The sequence below is a fragment of the Rhinopithecus bieti genome, unplaced genomic scaffold (assembly GCF_001698545.2).
Source record: "Rhinopithecus bieti isolate Rb0 unplaced genomic scaffold, ASM169854v2 scaffold_11933, whole genome shotgun sequence".
Lineage (NCBI taxonomy): Eukaryota > Metazoa > Chordata > Mammalia > Primates > Cercopithecidae > Rhinopithecus > Rhinopithecus bieti.
The window spans coordinates 1,865,433-1,885,285 of NW_016806995.1; the positions used below are offsets into that span (position 1 = coordinate 1,865,433).

The 19,853-nt window shown below is 46.1% G+C and overlaps 1 protein-coding gene and 1 long non-coding RNA gene across 4 annotated transcripts in view; one reads left to right on the forward strand and one right to left on the reverse strand.

Moving 5' to 3' along the window:
* CORO1C (coronin 1C) overlaps positions 1-8,834 on the forward strand; it is a 90,050-nt gene extending 81,216 nt beyond the window's left edge. For all 3 annotated transcript variants that reach the window (XM_017879736.1, XM_017879737.1, XM_017879738.1), the window contains 4 exons: positions 1,485-1,630; positions 4,988-5,045; positions 5,158-5,403; positions 6,422-8,834. In XM_017879736.1, coding sequence (XP_017735225.1) covers positions 1,485-1,630; positions 4,988-5,045; positions 5,158-5,403; positions 6,422-6,541 — 570 coding nt within the window. In that variant the 3' untranslated portion in view covers positions 6,542-8,834. The remainder of the gene's footprint in view (positions 1-1,484; positions 1,631-4,987; positions 5,046-5,157; positions 5,404-6,421) is intronic.
* Positions 8,835-11,442: 2,608 nt separating this feature from the next.
* LOC108534393 (uncharacterized) lies at positions 11,443-19,596 on the reverse strand. Its single transcript, XR_001886962.1, has 3 exons — positions 19,297-19,596; positions 17,798-17,858; positions 11,443-11,879 (listed from the first exon to the last, which is right to left on the reverse strand). It is a non-coding gene; the product is annotated as an uncharacterized LOC108534393 (long non-coding RNA).
* Between the last annotated feature and the right edge of the window lie 257 nt (positions 19,597-19,853).

Genomic DNA, 19,853 nt, shown 5'->3' on the forward strand with positions numbered 1-19,853 from the left:
CCATTCTCCTGCCTCAGCCTCACAAGTAGATGGTTCTACAGACGCCCGCCCTCTCGCCCGGCTAGTTTTTTGTATTTTTTAGTAGATACGGGGTTTCACCGTGTAGACCAGGATGGTCTCGATCTCCTGACCTCGTGATCCACCCGTCTCGGCCTCCCAAAGTGCTGGGATTACAGGCTTGAGCCACCGCGCCCGGCCAGACCTGCTTTACATTTTTATAGGTCATTGTTTTAGAAACAGAGATCTTGTCTGTTTCCTTGAAAGCCATTTTACTGCAGATGTTAACAGGTGTTAAGTACATTTACCTTGCCATTGTTGCCCTTGACTGAATTAAAACAAACAAAATGAGCAGTTACTCAGATATTAGTAACATTAGATGGAAAATTCTTTTGGGTATGCAGAAATGACTATTAAGGGTTTAGCTTCTTTTCCATTGCTTTAGATATCTCAATCATTGAGACAAATGGAAATCATGAGAACTGGGAGCACTGTTGAGGCATGATACCACCTAGCTATTTTTGTCTTCTTCTTTCTTACATATATGTATATCTCCTCTCTGCCAGACAAGATTGCCATCATTGTTCAGGTTGGTGTAACTGTGTGACAATTCTTTGTACTTAGACTAACATGTGCTTCAGCACTCAAAGATATCTGACTATTCTAAGCAAGAAAGTAGAATTGTACACATTGCTGTGAGATGGCACATTCTGAGGATACTCGGTGGCTCAAGCCTGTAATCCCAGCACTTTGGGAGGCTGAGACGGGCGGATCACGAGGTCAGGAGATCGAGACCATCCTGGCTAACATGGTGAAACCCCGTCTCTACTAAAATACAGGAAACTAGCCGGGCGACCTGGCGGGCGCCTGTAGTCCCAGCTACTCGGGAGGCTGAGGCAGGAGAATGGCGTGAACCCGGGAGGCGGAGCTTGCAGTGAGCTGAGATCCGGCCACTGCACTCTAGCCTGGGCGACAGAGCGAGACTCCGTCTCAAAAAAAAAAAGAAAAAAAAGAAAAATCTCACTTTTTATCATCAACTCAGTGCCTGGTATTGGTGCCCTTAGGTCTGTGAACAGCATTGCGTTATACTTAAATCAGTAATTGCATTCTCAGCAATTCTCTTAGTCTTTGTTTGTTTGTTTGTTTGTTTTTCGAAGTTGAATTGCAATGTAGCTGTTTGGCAGAGGCATTAACGTTTTTGCCCTAACCCTGGCCTGGTGCCTAGGCTCAGGGGAGTAAAATTGAAGCCTTTTGTAGAGGCCAAAGAGACCACTTAAAAGGCATGCTAGCATTTGATAAGTGAGGGGTTACTTTGTGAGGAAAAGAAACTGTCATATGCTTTAGGCAAGCCTCTTTATGAGGAAGAAAAGGTCAGCTACTGAAGTGGGGTCCCAACTAATGCTGGGTTTATAGAGGAAAGAGACACCCACATAATCCAGAGGTTTCAGTTAACAATCAGACACAAACTTGTCTCTGGTTTCTTACAGGGTGACAGCAGTATTCGCTATTTTGAGATCACGGATGAATCCCCGTACGTCCACTACCTCAACACATTCAGCAGCAAGGAGCCTCAGAGAGGGATGGGTTACATGCCCAAGAGGGGACTTGATGTCAACAAATGTGAGATTGCCAGGTAAAGAATCGAGATTGTCAAGTATTCTAGGTTGGTGTAACTGTGTGACAATTATTTGTACTTAGACTAGCATATACTTCAGGTCTCAAAAATATCTGACCATTCTGAGCAAGAAAGTAGTAGAATTGTACCCATTGCCATCAGATGGCACTTTCTAAGGATACTCACTAAAACCGAGTTTCTTCATTAGAAAAAATCTCACTTTTTTTTTTTTTTTTTTTTGAGACAGAGTCTTGCTCTGTTGTTGCCCAGGCAGAAGTGCAGTGTTGTGATCTCAGCTCACTGCAACCTCTGCCTCCCTGGTTCAAGCAATTCTCCTGCCTTAGCCTTCCAAGTAGCTGGGATTACAGGCACCCACCACCACACCCGGCACATCTCACTTTTTATCGTCATCTGAATGCCTGGTGATATCAGAGCAATACAGCTACAAGAAATTCTATGAAGCCCATGTCTTTCTATCCTTGTGTGTACTGTGGAATTAATACCTCATTTCCTGCCCAGATAACTGAAGTGCAGCAATTAAGTGGCATAGCTGGGGTGTATTGCACACCTACAGAAATAGTGAAATGTGCTGGGCTTCATAGAATGTCTTGTAGCTGTATTGCTCTGGTATCACCAGGCATTCAGATGATGATAAAAAGTGAGATGTGCCGGGTGTGGTGGTGGGTGCCTATAATCCCAGCTACATTTTTAATCTTCAAACTGAGGCCATGGTCAGTGTTCCCTGGTGGGCAAGTAGGGGAGAGCCTGGCTCGGGGATGGAAAAGGGGGTGGTTTTCCTACCCTATAAGTGGAAGAACCAGAATCAGAACTGTATTTGGGGCCCCACTGGTCCTAAAATAGAGAAACCAAAGGTCCTACAGTGGGGCGGTAGGTTAGCTTGATTAGGAAGTTCAGCTATGATTTAATTTCTACCTCTCTGTACTACTACTGATTTTTAAAAAATTCATATTCTAAATGCTGGGCTTCCTAAGGGACAGGCTTTTTTCTCATGCTAGTCAACAAATGTACCCTCTGAGACTCAGTGACCACTAGCCATTTCAAACAACAGAATAATTAGCATTATGTCATCACATGTAGGGTCATACCAAACATTTGTATAACACTGTGTTTTATGGACTTTTAAAACCTTGCTGTTCTGGTCTCACAATTAAAGAATTGATACTTACATCTTTCAAAATAAAAGTAAAAGAATTTTGTAAGCCCCTTTTATATTAATCTCTAGTAAAAATACAAAAATTAGCTGTGTGTGGTGGTGGGTGCCTGTAATCCCAGCTACCCAGGAGGCTGAGGCAGGAGAATCACTTGAACCTGGAAGGTGGAGGTTGCAGTGAGCCGAGATGGTGCCACTGAACTCCAGCCTGGGCAACAGAGTGAAACTCTGTCTCAAACAAACAAAAACAAACAAACCAAAACTCTATATGGGAGTTTTTGTTTGTTTGTTTTAGTTGGAATAATGAGGGAAAGCTGTTACAGATAATTGAAAATTGTGGTTTAAACCAAACTAATCAAAATGTGGTTCAAAATAGACTGAATTCGAGTTTATGATTACATCCAGTATTTCAAAACACATTTGTTGTCATCTAAAAGTTCGACAGACTATAAACACAGTTGTTTGGAATGTCTCCGATTTATAAAGTGTTTCTTGAGCATTTATTATATGGCAGGCACTGTGCTAAATATGCTACTTGCTACCTCTTACTTTTCATAACAATCCTATGTGGTAGGTGTTACTTTTATCCCCGTTTTATGGATGAAGCACTTAAGGCTTGCTGAGGTTGTCACACTCTCATGGGTTTTAGTAGTACAGCTGGAAGTCAAAGCCAAGTCAGTCTTTTTATTCGCTATACTAACCACAGAATTTTCATTAAATCGGTCTTTAAAAATGTTTTTGGGCCAGGAGTGGTGGTTCACCCTCTAATCCCAACACTTTGGGAGGCCAAGGTGGGAGGATCACTTGAGCCTGGGAGTTCAAGAGCAGTATGGACAATCTAGTGAGACCCTGTCTCTACAAAACATTAAAAAAATTAGCCAGGTGTGGTAGTATGTACCTGTGGTCCCAGTTACTCCAGAGGCTGAGGTGGGAGGATTTGCTTGAGCCCAGGAGGTCAAGGCCTCAGTGAGCTTGTGCCACTGCACTTCAGCCTGGGCGATAGAATAAGACCCGGTCTCAAAAAAAAAAAAAGGTTTTTGGTTTATTTGGGACTCTTGGTTTTTGGTTTAAATAGTAAAGAGGCACATTTGACACAACCTTCCTTTTAAAGAGGATGATGATTTTATAAACCTTTACCACCCTGAGCTCTACTCAGCTTTTGTTCCCCTGATGCGTTAGAACAATGTATCTGCCAGGTTGTCTTCAATGGACTCCTGCCCAGTGTCAGATGCCAAAGGCTGCAGGTTTCCAGGAGAAATGAGTTTCACTGGTTTTGCATATTTGATGTGGCAGTGTCTTCTCTGACTTAACTCTTGGAATTCAAAAAACATTTCCCCAGCGGCATTGACGCCCACACTCAACTCCCCCCTTGCACACCAGCCATTTGATCTGGTGATCTGGTCAGAATGCTCACTAAGGCCACCTCTTTTGCCAGGAGCTTTAGAGACTTTTTTTTATTGTTTCCCATCTTGACTGACAAAATTGGCTTGACCTTATCAGGGTCATCATAAGAGAAGTCGTTTCTGGTCTGTTCAGTTCTCTTGTACGATACAAACAAAAATGTTTTACCTTTCTTCCCCATTACAGAGCTCTTTGCTCCCTTCTTCCAATATTACAGTGCAAGTTGCTTTACATTCTCTTTCCACATTTTGGATAGTTTCACATTTTTTCTGAGTGTCATGTACGAGGTGGTTTGCTTGGAAGGGAAAATCATAATCCTAGGATTTCTGTTTGTTTGTTTGTTTTCTAAAAGTCATATTTATACTTACACATGTTCAACCACCTCAAGCTGGTAGAAGACCTTGTACCCACGTTGCATTGTAGATACAGTCTAACAGATGTGTGTTCTTTCCTGTATGTTGACATGGTAATTTTTTCACAAGTGAGTCAGTTTCAGTGTTGCTATTATTTCTACCACAGTTTGCCCCCCAGATAATTGGCATTTGTCATCATCATACGTAGACCTCTACTCATGGTTCTTGTCTCCAGTCTGCCATTTCCTAGCATAGTGACTCTCAGCTTCCGTTCTGTCATCTGTCAACCAGGAACACTAAGTTCTGCCTATTCCCAGGGTGGATCAGATGCGGGGATGGGTAAAAAAGCACTTGACATTTCAGACAACGTTGTAGAAAACTCATTATTCATCCTGTTAGTCAACCTCATATTTCACTAAATGCAACTTTGCCTTTATTTCCCCTCTGAAGATTCTTCAAACTTCATGAGAGAAAGTGTGAACCTATTATCATGACTGTTCCCAGGAAGGTGAGTGCTCAGTTTTCTAGACAATCCATGTTTTAAACAAATGTAAAAATGAAATTCAAAAATCCCAAGCCTTTCTTCTTCCTTACCCGTGGGTGCCAAATGTCTCTTGTAGTCTGACCTTTTCCAAGATGACCTGTATCCTGACACAGCGGGGCCAGAGGCCGCGCTGGAGGCAGAAGAGTGGTTCGAGGGCAAGAATGCAGACCCAATCCTCATCTCCTTGAAGCACGGGTATATTCCAGGCAAAAACAGGGATCTCAAGGTGGTCAAGAAGAACATTCTGGATAGCAAGCCCACTGCAAACAAGAAGTGCGACCTGATCAGCGTCCCCAAGAAAACTACAGACACAGCCAGTGTGGTGAGGACCACTGACTGGAGTGCAGGGGTGCTTGGCTGGTTCGGGCTTTATCATCTGGAAAGCCCTTGTGGTCCAGGGCGTCGGCGAGTACTGTCCCAGCTGGGTGCACGGGGGTTTTCAGTAAATGAAAAAGTGGGAGAAGATCCTCGGTCACGTGATGGTGGTGGTTTGTGGCCACACTTGCCTCCTTTAACGGAGTTAAAGCTCCTTTAGCCCCATTAAAGGAGCCAAGTGTGGCCACAAACCACCAAGATTTGGATAGGTATCAGTCTCCCTTCTCTGATTTGGGTAGAAATAAAATATCATGGGAGCGTGGGGTCATAGGCACCAGGGAGAGGAGGTCCCTGGAAGGAGGGAGTGGCAAGTGTTCAGATGTAGCTGAGTGGTTACGACAGAAGGATCTGGCTGTGTGGGTTTGGCGACAAGGGGGATTTAGGCAAGAGCCCTTTGGGTGGGGTGAAGGGAATCAAGCCTGCCTTTGACTCGCTGCGGCCACTGAAGAGTGCTGCTGTTGCCGGGAGAGCAGGTCCTGGGTAAGAGAAGGAGTGGACACACAGGGCAAGGGTTTCGCTCCCAAGAAGGAGCCTCCCTCACAAATGGCAGGAGCTCTGTAGCCTCTGGGAGAGTCAGCCCTCGCTCTGCTCAGATAGAAGTTACTCTTGATGGAGTGATTGGGGTGGTTGTGACGTAGGGCACTCTTGAAGGAGCCTGTTTTGTCCTATAGTCTAATTGGGACCCAGGAGACCCTTTATTTGAGTAAATGCACAGGCTTCGGGATCAGAAGTGGCACTGTGACACACTGTCGCTTTGCCATGGGGTTTCAGATAGATCGGCCAGTGCTCATTGGGTTCAAAGTCCCAGATGCAGTAGGGCTTTGACGTCTCTTTTCAATTTGGTGACTATGGCTTGCCGTTTGCAAAATAGAAAACTGCATTTTATATCTTACAAGTTTTGAACTGTGTTGAACTTTGTTTGCTGCATTTTAATCACTGCCTCCTTTTTTTGTTTGTTTTCTTAGCAAAATGAAGCCAAGTTGGATGAGATTTTAAAAGAGATCAAATCTATAAAAGACACAATCTGCAATCAAGATGAGCGTATTTCCAAGTTAGAACAGCAGATGGCGAAGATAGCAGCCTGAAGGTCCCACCCCCACCCCTACAAAAAAATGGGAGCAAGAACTTGTGCTTGGGAGCTGGTTGTTGGTGTGGTCCTAGGGAGGGCGGAAAGGGAGGCACTGCCATTTGGAGACATTCCATTTCAGAGTTGTCAACCAGCCATAGGCCACATTCCAGTAAGAACTCAATTTGTCTCCCAAATTTGCAGAAACAAAACGTGATTTAAAAGCTGAGCTTTTTATCAGAAAGCTTTTTTGATGTTTTAAGTGTAATGTGACTTGTTGAACTTTTTAAAAAGTGCTACTTTTAAAATCCCAGATACTCTGAATTTTAGAAAACAAACTAATTCTGATTGTGTCATGCCCAAGTACCCTTTTTTTTTTAAACGAATAGGGACCAATGCCACATTGCTTTTTATATTTCTTTCTTTTTTAATGTTGCCAAAACCAAAAGTAGCTTTGTTTTCCTTTGTATTTTGCTACTTTGCAGTATTTGTGTGTGGTTTTTTTTTCCTTAATTTGAAAGGGACAGCACTGTGTATGTTTATAAACTAAATGAAGATAAGATATTATTTTGTATAAACATTCATCTGAGAACAATCAAAGCAGTAGCCACATGGTGCTGGCTCCTTTGCAGCACAAACCTGGTCATTTTGATGACTGTACAACAGGAAGACTTGAAAAATCACGTGGATTCGTATTACCACCGCTCTCATTTCATGGAGTCTTCTGATCAAAAAAACTCACATCGTATTTCTTCCTTTCCTTTCTCTTTTCTAGAAATCGGGTGTTTGTACCAGAATGGAATTTTGCTTCTTGGTTATCCTGTGCTTCAGATGATTATAATCTAACCCAAACTAGCATGTGTTTCTGCAGTTTGTTACACACCTAGGATCTATTGCATTCATGACTTTAAACATCATGTTTCAGGTTTTGGTCAGTACTTGACAAGGGTGCCCGGGACAGGAAGACGTGTGTACTGCTGAGCGTTCGTTCTTGCCCTTTTCAGCAGCTTGCCTAGCTCTTGAGTACAGTGGTGGGGACTGAAAATGAGGGCATGTGGAGAGGGGTATTTGCCCTGGGTGATCCTGTGTCCCCGTGCTGTCCCCATGCTGTGCTGGAGGAGGAAGTGGTTCTTCTTCCACCAACAAAGCTCCTGCTCTACCCTCTTCCTCACATGTGCTGTGACCTCTCTCAGGGCTCTCCCAGCCATTCCTTCTTTCCTGTCTGCCCTTTAGCTCTAACCACATTAAGCTAAGATGAGGCCAGAGGGTGCGATTGAATGAATATTGAGACTGAGGAGAATGATCGAGAGTGAAGCAGAAACAGGAACGCAGACCTCTGCTGTAGCTTTAATGTGTACAAACATGTCCCTCTGCACAACTAATCTGCCCTGCCTCTCCATCTCTCACCAAGGCTGCATCAAAGCACAGAGGTTTCCCGAACTTGGAGGGGGCCAGAGACTGAGCTCTGGTTGCCTGTTCATTCCTCGGTTAGCTAGAACTTTGTCCCATTTCCAGTTTCTTATAGTGCATGCTTGGGAAACAAGATGTAAGGAGCCTCTGTTTTGGAAGGGCTGTCTGTGATTGAACGTGAAATGTGTAGTGCCACTGGGACCACGAAGGGAATTCTTGCACACGCTTGTGCTGGTGTGGGCATGGGACTAGTTGGAAACGTCTGTATTCAGGGAGTCAGGGTGAAGGCAGAGTGTGGTGATAGCTGAACTTTGAGTAATGCCCGTATAGAAAAAGGACCATGTTCTTATCCAGCCAATATTGGGAGTGCTGTCTCCACAATTTCAGGGCATCTGAATGTTTGATGTGGTTTCGTGTGTGTGTATGTGTGTGTTTAATATTGAAGTGGATCATGAGATGTAAAGAAAACAATAATGACAATGACTTATATTCAAACCTGTATTTGTTTCTTTATCAGTGTAATCTGCTGAGGACCTTTGTGTCTAAGATTCAGAAATGTTTTAAGGTTCTGATACCGAATTAATGAAGTAAACAAAGTTGTTGTTGATGGTGGTGAAACACCGTAGGGCATGTGGTTCAAAGAGAAGCAGGAGGGCAAGGGAAAGTTACCTTGATATTAGTTTGTAGCTTATGACTTATTTAATGAATAAGCTCAGCCAAGCTCAGAGTAGGCGCCCAAAGCATTGTGGATTATTTTCTTGTTTTGTCTTTTTTTTTTTTAAGCCCTGACATCCCGGAAGAGGACAGTGAATTATTCCTACGTCGGCTCTTATAGAGTGGCCATAGTGTTCTGTCAAAACACTTGCTTCCATTTTCAGAGATAAAAATCATTGATTACAAAATGGTGTTTGTGTTTATTTCACACCTTGGCTGTCTGTGAGGCAGCCCCCACCTCTCTGCCTGACATAGCTTCTCTGACTTTGGTGGATGAGCACGGTGGCATACTCCTCGCTGGGGTAAGTACAGGGGAAGCGCATGTGGGTGGCTCAGCTCAAGCGCAAGTGAGGTCTCCAAGCCAGTTAAGCACTGTGTTTTGGCTTCCAACAGACCTGGGCCTTTGGATCCTGCCTCAGACCTTTGCCAGCAGTGTGTCCTGGGATGGGGTTCCTAATCCCTCTGAGTCCCTTTTCTTGCGAGGAGGATGGTAATTCCATGTAGTTTAGATGAGAGGAATACCTGTGTGGCCACACAAAGAACCCTCGCTGCATGGCTGCCACTGTTCTGTTATACTATGAGTTGATTTCCTGACAGAGCCTTTGAAAGCAATTTTTCTTCAGTAGAAGCAATATTCTCTTGGCTCAGCTGTGACTTTTATTTCAGCAGGCTTCTAGGGTCAGTTGAATTGCAGGGCTTCCCTTTTGAACTATGACATTGTCTCGTGATATTTCAGTGATTGTAGCAAAGAATTTCCCACTGTGTGCTTTTTCTGAATGTTTGTGAATATGATGAATAGTCAGCATAACGCTCCCCTTCCTCAAATGCCTTATCTTAAAGTTGCTTTAGTCTGTGAGAAGAATGGCAGCCATGTTCTTGGTCCACCCGTGGCTGCAGGAAGTAGAAGTTGGCAGGGCCCTCTGTAGACCCGAGGTGCCCGCAGTCAGCCGGGAGACGCGTGGTGGTCTGTTTATGACTAACTTGTTTTCTCACTCGGGCCACCTTGATTCGTTGCCAGAAGACCTGAAGGTCAGCATGCTGGCCCCAGCCAGCCAGCCAGACCTCGTCTGGGGGGAACTTCCATTTTTTTTTTTTAAGGTCACTTCCCTTGCTGTACTTGGTATTTTACATCCAGAAAAACTCTTTGTTGGCTCTTAAGAATCTGTTAACTCTGAGTGGCCCCTTTTCTTTCTGCTGGCACATTAAAGTATCCCAGTGCTGGCAGTGGGTCACGGACGTAAGTCACCGTCAAGGGCACACTTTTCCTGCTTCAGACGGGCAACCCTTGATGTCCAGGCTGGACAATGCCCTTTGTGCTCCTTTGTTCATTAAAAAGAAGGCCCTTGCCAAAGAATGTAGGGGTGGCAGTTTTTTCCTGTGAGAAGGGGGCATGTGCGGGGTGGACAGCCTTTCCAGAGGGCAGTCTGGCAAGTGTATCAAAAGCCTTAAATGTTTTCTTAAGACCCAAGGTTCTCACCTTTGGAAATTTTGTCCCAGGGAACTAGTGGGAGGTATATTCAGGAATTAGAAGAGTAAAATCAACTCTGCAGAAGGGGGTCAGTAAGTTACTTGTCATATTCTTATGTTATCCAGCCAATATTGGGAGTGCTGTCTCCACAATTTCAGGGCATCTGAATGTTTGATGTGGTTTCGTTATTTAAAGTCATTTAGAAAGAGTATTGAGGCCAGATGCTGTGGCTCACGCCTGTAATCCCAGCACTTTGGGAGGCCGAGGCGGGTGGATCACGAGGTCAGGAGATCGAGGCCATCCTGGCTAACACAGTGAAACCCTATCTCTACTAAAAATACAAAAAAAATTAGCCAGGCGTGGTGGCGGGCACCTATACTCCCAGCTACTTGGGAGGCTGAGGCAGGAGAATGGCATGAACCCAGCAGGTGGAGCTTGCACTGAGCCCAGATCGTGCCACTGCACTCCAGCCTGGGCGACAGAGCAAGACTCCGTCTCCAGAAAAAAAAAAAAAAAAAAAAGTATTGAATAGGAAACATTAAAAAAAATAGTAAAATAGAGTCAATTCCAACTTGGGTTTAAAATATATACCTACCTAGGTTGAAGGATGAAAGTATATTATTTCTGGGTGCTGGATGTCATTACCAACTTTTTTCTGTGTATTCCAAGTGCCCTACAGTGAACTGTGTTGCTGATGTCAGCATAAAAAGTAAAAGTGTGTTTACAAAGTAATTCTCATCAGCTCTCTACCCCATGGAGTCACTCTACAGTAAATGATGTTAGTTGGCTTATCCATTTAAAAGTAAGATGGGGAAGAAAGTGAAGTCCATTAGACCCCATAAGAACATTCAGGACCAGAACTTCTAGTGAAAAGTGTAGGTTTCCTAATACAGATATGTAAAACCACCCCAGAACAGATGGTTTGTGACAAACTTTTTAAAGGATGTATGCATATACAATGTATACTTATGTGTAGAATAAATACCAGAAATGTTATTATTGCTATAGGGAAGTAAAGTTGTGTGTAATTTCTATTTAATCCTATTTTTCTGAATTTATACATTTCCTATAAATATATTTATTCCCAGAAAGGCATTATTAAAATTAATGTATTAGTGGTAAGTTAATAATTATTAAGATAAGCATAAATCAGTGGAGATGTTTGAAATGGTGCAGCAACATTTGGTTAGCTGTGGGGGCAGCAGGACACCAATATACATTCTTAATGGGAGTCCACAGTTAAAACCTTTTCTTTTTCTATTTAGAAGAAAGTAAGTCCCTTTTAATCTACACTTCAGACAAGAGAAAAAAAATGTAAGCCCTAAAGCAATGCAATACATCACAAAGGAAAAGACAGATTGGCTATATAAAAATTAAATTATGTAAGACTTTAATACGGCAGAAAATGATGGTCATCGGAACTGGGAAATGTTTTCTTCCAATATAGTAAGGGCTAAATATACTTGGATATGCTTCATCTCAGCTGCAGCTGCTGCCTCTGTTTGAAACGTGACGTGTGAAATGTTAAGTCCCAGGCAGCTGATGTGCAGATGGCAGCCATCCTTGTCCCTCCTGCGGGAACCGAGTCCACCAGCAAACGGCTTATTCTCAACTTCGGACTTTGGGGCGTGGGGTGGGGGTGTGTTCGCTAGGCGACACTGTCTGTGTTGTGCCGGGTGAAAGTTCCCCTGTGGCGAGTGTCAGGAGGGCTGGGTGGGAGATGGGAATTACTGCACATCCAAGATCCTTGAGGATAAGGTGGCTGCTGAAATGTGGAGGAAGGTGAGTTTAGAGAGGCAGATGGGATCCTTCAAATTCATTGTAGTTGGAGTTTAATTCATGTGAATGAAAATGGGTAAGAGGGCAGATTTTAGGATCCTGAGTTTAGTGAGTGGCAGATAGAGGGTGAGGCACACGGGTTCCTGACAGGCTTCATGGTGAGGGGCCAGAAAGCAATGTCGGGGCCATTGCCTCTGGAGCCTGAGGGCAGAAGTCAGAGGAGGAAGTTATTCCACCTCAGGACTCAACTTGGAAGACAAGTAAACAGGTCTCTTCTGCTATCAGAAAAAAATCTGTACACTTGAGCTTGGGCATTCACCACTGGGTGCTTAGTTTTGTTCTTTGAGTAGCTTCCTCACACTGATCTCAAAGAGTAAGTGGACTTTTAGGGAAGGACTTTCTGGTGGGTTTGGAACAGAACTGGGGAGAAGTGGCTCAGACAAAGGCCCGCAGGCAGTTGTGGGGGCAGAGAAGGCTTTGGGCTGCCAGAGAGGAGCAGTCATCTGTGTCTTTGAGGGGAAGAGCAGGGAGCAGGCCTAGTTACAGTAGAAAGGGGTCACACACGGTGCCTGGGCCCCCGAAATGCTGTGGAACGCGGTCAGGGGGCTGGTTGCCAAGGTTGTCCAGGCTCCTCTCCACTGGGTGCCTCTCAGGCCCCCAGCAGCAGGGCTCCCTTCCCAGAAGCCGTGTACCTCTCATCGCCCATTTCCTAATCTCCTCTCCCCCACTAGGTAGGGTTGGATTCGTCTTGGCATTCACTGGGTGAGAATTTGTATTTACAGTGAGAGTGTCACGGGGCTGGAGAGAACTGTAGTGGAGCAAGTGACCCCTGGTCCAGTCAGGAGAGGTACTCAGGCTGATGCTCAGTGCCCTGAGGGAGTTCAGCAACAACATCACAGCTTGGGGGCTCTAGTGATGAGGTCTGAGAACTAGGAAGTGCCCCCTCCATGACAGGGAGCTGTTGCAGCTTCATTTCCGTGCGGAGATGCTATTTGGGTTGTGCAAGTTGGAATAATACCTCTTTGTGAACAAAATGCTGAGCTACTTATCACCATCCCCACCTACAGCTCCCCAAATGCAAAATGAGTTCTTATCACCCTAAGCAGTGTCTTCAAGAGGCAGTGGCCCAGAATGCCTCATAAGCCACAAGGTGGAGATTCCATCTGGGGATCTGGCCACCCGCCAGGTGCCTCCCCATGTAGATACCAGTCTGGTGTCTGAACAGCCTTGTAACTGGTTTCTCTGCCTCCAGCCACCTGTTCCCTGTTTTGCTTCTAGAGTGATGTTTTCTGTCAATCTCTGAAGGAGATACAAGTGAATATCCCTTTTGTCTACAGGAGGAAGTTCATGCTCTTCTACCTCTGAGCCTCCTTGACTCCCGTCTCTTCTCTCGTATCCCACACCCAGGCTCTTGTTTCACAGTGCGTCCATATCCCAGCTACTTCTCACACCTCCACAGTGACTCCCCTAGCCTGTGCTCCCATCATTTCTGTGTGGACAGAGCCTCTGTATTAGCATTCTCCAGAAGAAGAGAACCAATAGGGTCTGTCTGCATGAGGGAAGAGGAGAGATCGGGACGTATTATAAGGAATTGACTCACGTGATTATGGAGGCTGCTAAGCTCCAAGATCTGCAGTCAACAAACCAGAGAGACCCAGGAGAGCTGAGTTTTTCAGAAAGCAACTAAAAACTGAGGTCCCAGCTTGAAGGCAGTCAGGCAGGAGTAATTCCTTTTTTTTTTTTTTTTTTTGAAATGGAGTCTCACTCTGTCTCCCAGGCGGGAGTGCAGTGGCATGATCTTGGCTCACTGCAGCCTCTGCCCCCTGGGTTCAAGCAGTTCTCCTGCCTCAGCCTCCGAAGTAGCTGGGACTATAGGCATGCACCAACACGCCTGGCTAATTTTTGTATTTTTAGTAGAGACAGGATTTCCACATGTTGGCCAGGCTGGTCTTAAACTCCTGACCTCAGGTGGTCTGCCACCTTGGCCTCCCAAAGTGCTGGAATTACAGGCGCGAGCCACCACACCCGCGAGGAATTTCTTCTTACTCAGCCTTTTTGTTCTATTCAGGCCCTCAATGGAATGGATCCGCCCACCCACACCAGAGCGAGCAACCTGCTCTACTCAACCCACAGATTCAAATGTTCATTTCATCCAGAAAACCCTCACAGACACACCCAGGGTAATGTGTCACCAGATATTTGGGCACCCCATTGCCCAATCAAGTTGACAAGGTTAACAATCACAGCTTCCTAACCCAGCTTCCCCCAGCCATTTGAATCTGTTCTCAGAGCTGCAGCCATAGTCACCTTTTCAGGTATTAAGGTGGGGGAAGGCATGCTAAGGCCCATGGGCTAACTCCAACCTGCCGGAAGCTTCTTTGTAGCCCACAAGCTAAGAATGGTTTTTATTTTAAATGGTTGGGGAAAACAGTATTTACTGACAAGTAAAAAATGATATGAAATTCAAATTTCAGTGTCCATCAGTAAAACTTATTGGAACACACCATGCCTTGTCTGTGGCTGCTTTTGCTCTATACTTGAAGAGTTGAGTAGCTGCAACAGATTGTATGGCCACAAAGCCTAAAATATTTACTGTGTAGCCCTTTAAGAAAAAGCTCGTTGACCCCTGTATCTAAGGCTTCAAACCCTCCGTGGTTTCCCATCCCACTCAGAATAAAAACTAAATCCTCACCACTAGCTTAGGAGGCCCTGTGTTGCCTACCCTGCCGCCCCTCATCCTCTCCTGATGTTCTCTTGTGTTCAGGAGGCTTCCTACCTCTGAGCTTCGCATGTGCTGTTCTCTCGGGAGTGCCCATCCTTTCCCCACCTCCAGTGTCTGCCCTTCCCAGCATTTCATCTGACCCCCATACGTAAATAGTGCCCGTAGCACCCTAGTACCACTGATAGCTGATCTATCATCTCATTGGAGTTTTGACTGTCTTCCCTGAATTGAATATAAGCCGCATGAGGACAGGCACTGGTTTCCTTCACCAGGATCCCCAGAATCTGGCATGATGTGTCAATCAGTACTTACTGAATGACTGAACAGTTGAAAATATAGACATTATCTGGGTTGGGAGTACATATTGCATTATCTGCCCAGCAGTGCTTTTCTCACCGAATAAGACTGTCCCGGACCACAGTCAACTCCAGGTGACCTGTGAGCCCCTTGGAGCCACCATCAGTGGCATCAGATCTGGGTTTTCCTTTATGGGGGCCTGGGAGTTGGGGAAGCCAGGCACCACGCAGGAAGAGCAGGTATACAGTGATGAAGAGGGCTTCTGGGTCCCTGTAGCTCCCCAAGTCCATGCCTAAGGTCCAGCTTTATTTCTGATCTTAAATTCCAGGAAATATCCCAGGACTCCTATTGCCAGGCCCCTGGCCTTCTCAAACAACACCAAGGTCTCTCCCCTAAAGACCCCTTCCCAGGGGTCTTTGAGGCCAGGTGATTGAGGATGTCTGCCAGAGGCATGGATTCCTCCAGCCGCTACCCTCTGGGGAAGAATCATAGAGTCTGGAGTACATTTCTAACATTTGTTTGCCCTCTGGCCTTCCAGGCCTGGGACAAGCAGCGCTGGCCACCCCCAGCCCAAGCAGACCCAGTGAGCTGGGGAGCCCCTGTTTTCTTCCACTCGAGAAATGGCTTCATGCTGCAATCTCCAGCCCAGAAACTGGTTCCTAGTGCCACCCAGACTGGCAACCAAAATCTGGGGCCGAAAGTAAGCTCCCCAGAGCTCTGTTCCCATTTGAGAAAGGGAATTGAATCCTGGCTGGACCAGGCCCACAGTGGACCATTTCCCCTTTGGATGATTCAAATCTGCAAGCTGTGGCCCCGTGAGCCCGCCTCGCAGCAGGAGAGCGGGGGAGGGCAGGCAGTTGGGCGTGACTTCCCCTCCCTTCTGGGCCTTCCTTGCAAGGAGCTCTGTTCTTATTCTATTTCATGAGACCGTTTCTTTCATTCAAACAAAAGGTCCCATTGTGAGTAAACTGAAAAGACCACTGCCCTGAGAAACAAGTGGCACAACCAGCAAGACTCTTGCTTTCCTCGGAGGAAGGAACGGGCTTTGCAGTCTGGCTAGGCTCCAGTCTGCCTGTGCCCTCCTGCGCCACCAGGGAGCCTCAGTTTCCTCAGTGGGATCGTGACACTGGGAAGGGAGGTGGGATTCTATGAGCGACGCCACCCCTTTTTTCCCCATTTTTAGGGAAGCGGACACAGGTTCTCATGGAAGCCAGCACCTTGTCAGGGAGGGATAACAGTTCCTGGCAAGTTACACATAGATTATAAAATCTCAGGCCATACCTGGCCTGTCAGTTACAGTCCTTGCCTAGCCACATATTTCCGGGATTCCACAAATGTTTAATTTTTCATTTTCTTTAATGACTGTACTGTTGACCAACCTAAGCTTGGTAAATACCAGGCTGAAGTTAAGTTGCGCTGGCTTTTGACACCCAAGACTTCCTCTGTTTGTCTCTAGAGTGTGAGGCTTTATTGCAGCTGTGCTTGTCACTGGTGGGAACGGTCCCCCACCCCGAAACAACAAAGAAGCAAAACGCAATTCAATAGGCCACTGCATACATGCAGCTGTGCAGGCTGTGGTGGTGCCTCTTGGGACTGGGGGCCACCATGAGGTTGCAGGCATTTTCGTCCATCAGCGAATGGAAGGAAGACTGAATTTAGTGCACAGATGATCATTTAAGTATAAGGAGGTTATAGGTTGTTTGTTTGAATACCAAATCTCTAGTTGCTCAGGATCCACTTGTAAGAGAGTTTCGAGTAGGAGCCCAGTGAGCCATGTTTTTGCTTTAACATGGGGCTGTTCCAACAGTAGCAGGCAGTTAGTTACAACCAGGAGCACATTTTTCCCAGAAGACCCATAAACAGCCCTTGCTTCCCAGGCTAGCCCACTAGTGGGCTCCAGTGTAGAGAGGAACCTAACACCTACTGTCTTTGCTGATTGCAATTCCTGCTCTACACCCCAAATAGCTCACATTGAGAGGAGGTGGGGAGCATTGGGTCCTCTTAGACCAATCACAGCAGGCAAGTTCTGCAAGGAGGAGCTGGAATCATTTATATATTGAACCAATATTTATTGTGATTGAATGCAGGCTCTTTCATAGTACACCGTAGGTTCAGACTCTGGCTTAGCCACTAACCAGCTCTGTGACCTTAGGCGAGTTACTTAAGCTCTCTGGAACTTTTATTTTTTTTAATCTACAAAATGGGGATACTAATAGCAAACTACCTCATGAGGCAGTTGTGACAATTAGACAAATTAGTAGACCAGGCATGGTGGCTCATGCCTATAATCCCAGCACTTTGGCAGGCAGAGGCGGGTGGATCACTTGAGGCCAGGAGCTTGAGAATAGCCTGGCCAACATGGCAAAACCTGTCTCTACTAAAAATACAAACATTAGTGGGGCATGGTAGTGAGTGCCTGTAATCTCAGCTACTAGGGAGGCTGAGGCAGGAGAATCACTTGAATCCAGGAGGCAGAGGTTACAGTGAGCCGAGATCGCGCCACTGCACTCAGCCTGGGAGATAGAGCGAGACTCTGTCTCAAAAAAAAAAAAAAAAACCCAAAATGTGGCATAGACATCATTATATACATTTTTCTATATACAAATACAGAAAAGAAAATATATTTGAAAGGAAAGGGCCATTCATAATTATGCCACCCAGAGATAGGGACTGTGAGCATTTCTTTCAGTCTGTCCTCTCAGCACCCAAGCACACTTGAATTATGCGGTTTATATACTTCTGTACCCTCTCTTTTCTGCCTAACAGGTCTTGAGTGCTTTATAAGCCTTGAATATACATATGACTTTCATGCCTGCATCACATTCCATCGAGGGACAGGTTTCTGTAGTATGGGAGTCTGTGTTTTTTCCCAATATTTCTCTTACCTCAGATATCATTGCTTCAATCTTGGAAGACATCTTGACTATTTTTTTCTGGGCTTCATTCCTAGAAGCAGAAATGTGTTCACTTTGAATCTTTGACTCTCACAGATGTTAGGTGCGGTGAAGTGTGGTTTTACGGTCTTCACACAGACGACATACACCAAATTTCTCTTAGCAATATTTGCTCCTCTGAGAAGGAAATTTCACTGCTCAAGTCTCACCTTGAAATAGGTGAACTGGGTGTGGTGGTGTGCGCCCGTAACAGCTACTGGGGCGGCTGAGGCAGGAGGATGGCTTGCTTGAGACCAGGAGTTTGAGGCTGCAGTGAGCTATGATCACGCCCCTGCACTCCAGATTGGGCCACAGAGCAAGACCCTGTCACACACACAGAAGAAATAGCTTACCTGCCACTAAGCCACTCCTTTTTCCTTACATATAGTACTTGCTGATGTACCAGAGCTCACCGTTCAGCCTGCACCATCCCAGGCTAGGGGTTAAGATCAAGAGCTTTATTCCATCTGCCTGGACTTGAGTCCTGGCTCTGCCATTACTCTGTATGACCTTGAGCAAGGCACATTCTCCCTCTGAGCTTCAGTCTCCTCGTTTCTAAAGGCAGCTTCAAGGATTATATGAGCTGATACATGCAGAGCACCTACCACAGGGCCTGGCATTGACCACAGGCTCAGGAAATGTTAAGCATTTGTGTTGTGAGGCTTTGCAGGTGATGAAACTATTCAACTCTGCTGCTGCAACGTGAAAGCAGCCAGAGACAATATGTGCACACCAATGAGTGTGGCTGCGTCCCAAGAAAACTTTATGGAAACGGAACCTTGAGTTTCACACAGTTTTCATGCATCACAAAACATTTTCCAACCACTTAAAAATGTAACCACCATTCTTAGCTCACAAGCTGCAGAAAACCACGTGGCAGGCTGGAAGTGACAGCTTGCAACCACTCACCTCCCCTAATCAGAGAGTGACCTCCAGGCAGACTTGGGTCTGTTTAGAGTTTCTCAGTCCCCTGTCCCTGAAGGCTGGCTATTTCCAAACCTGCTGGGGAAGGGTGAGGGGCCTGGGTTCTAGGGGTCTCACTTCCCCTCCTATGGCTTCAGTTTCCCTGTCTGTGCAGGCAGGGTGAGCTTTTGGCTCTTTCCAGCTGCGTCTTTCTAAGGTGACTGAGACTGTGTCGTGGCGAACACCTGCTGGGTTTCTGGTTTTCATTTTAAAATAACCTGTGTGCAAGGCAAGATATGAGTATCTTTCTGTGCATGTCCTGAGCCCCTGCCTGGTGCAAAGCTGCAGGGCAGACCCTGGGAGACCCCCTATTTCCTCCCTTCCGGAAGTGTCTGGGTATTCTCAGGCCTCCCAGCCTTTGCCTCTGCTGTGCTCTGTGCCTCGGCTGCCCACCTGGCTTGTCATCGCAAGTGCCACTTCTTAGAAGCTCCTCCTGTTAACCTCCCTCCCCCACCCAGGATGGAAGGAGAGGCCCCTCCCTTGCTTACCACAGGATGGCACTCACTGCGCTGTGTCATTGTGGCATAATGTTCCATTGACTTGTTTACTCGCCAGCCTCCCCAGCAGATGAAGGGCTACCGGAGGGCCACAGCCCAGAATTGCTGGCCTTTGGACCTCAGGGCATGCAGTCTGGAGTGCCAGAGTTGGTCAAATGAATAAATTTAGGATGAAGAAATAAGATAAGCAGGCCTGGCCCTTGTGGAGTCTGTAGTCCAGCTCCCTAGAGAGGCTCTTGGTTGCAGCTAAAAGGGCCTGTGCTGTGCATCTAGAGAGAGTGGTTTGAGTCCTGCAAGAAGAAATACACCATATTTGCAAACCCTTTGAAGATTCATATTTTGTGTTTTTTACTCCCCGACCACCTTCCACCCCCTCTCTACCGCCCGCCAATCTTGGGCAAGAAGCGAGACCATCCTCCTTTCTGTCTGGTCACTCCTGTCCTTCGGGGGCCCTTGTGGCCCCGACTGTCCATTGCTGCTGAAGTGATGCTGTGGCCCTTCTCAGTTTGGGCCCCACCCCCAGCCGAAGAACTTCTCCCCAGAAAGTT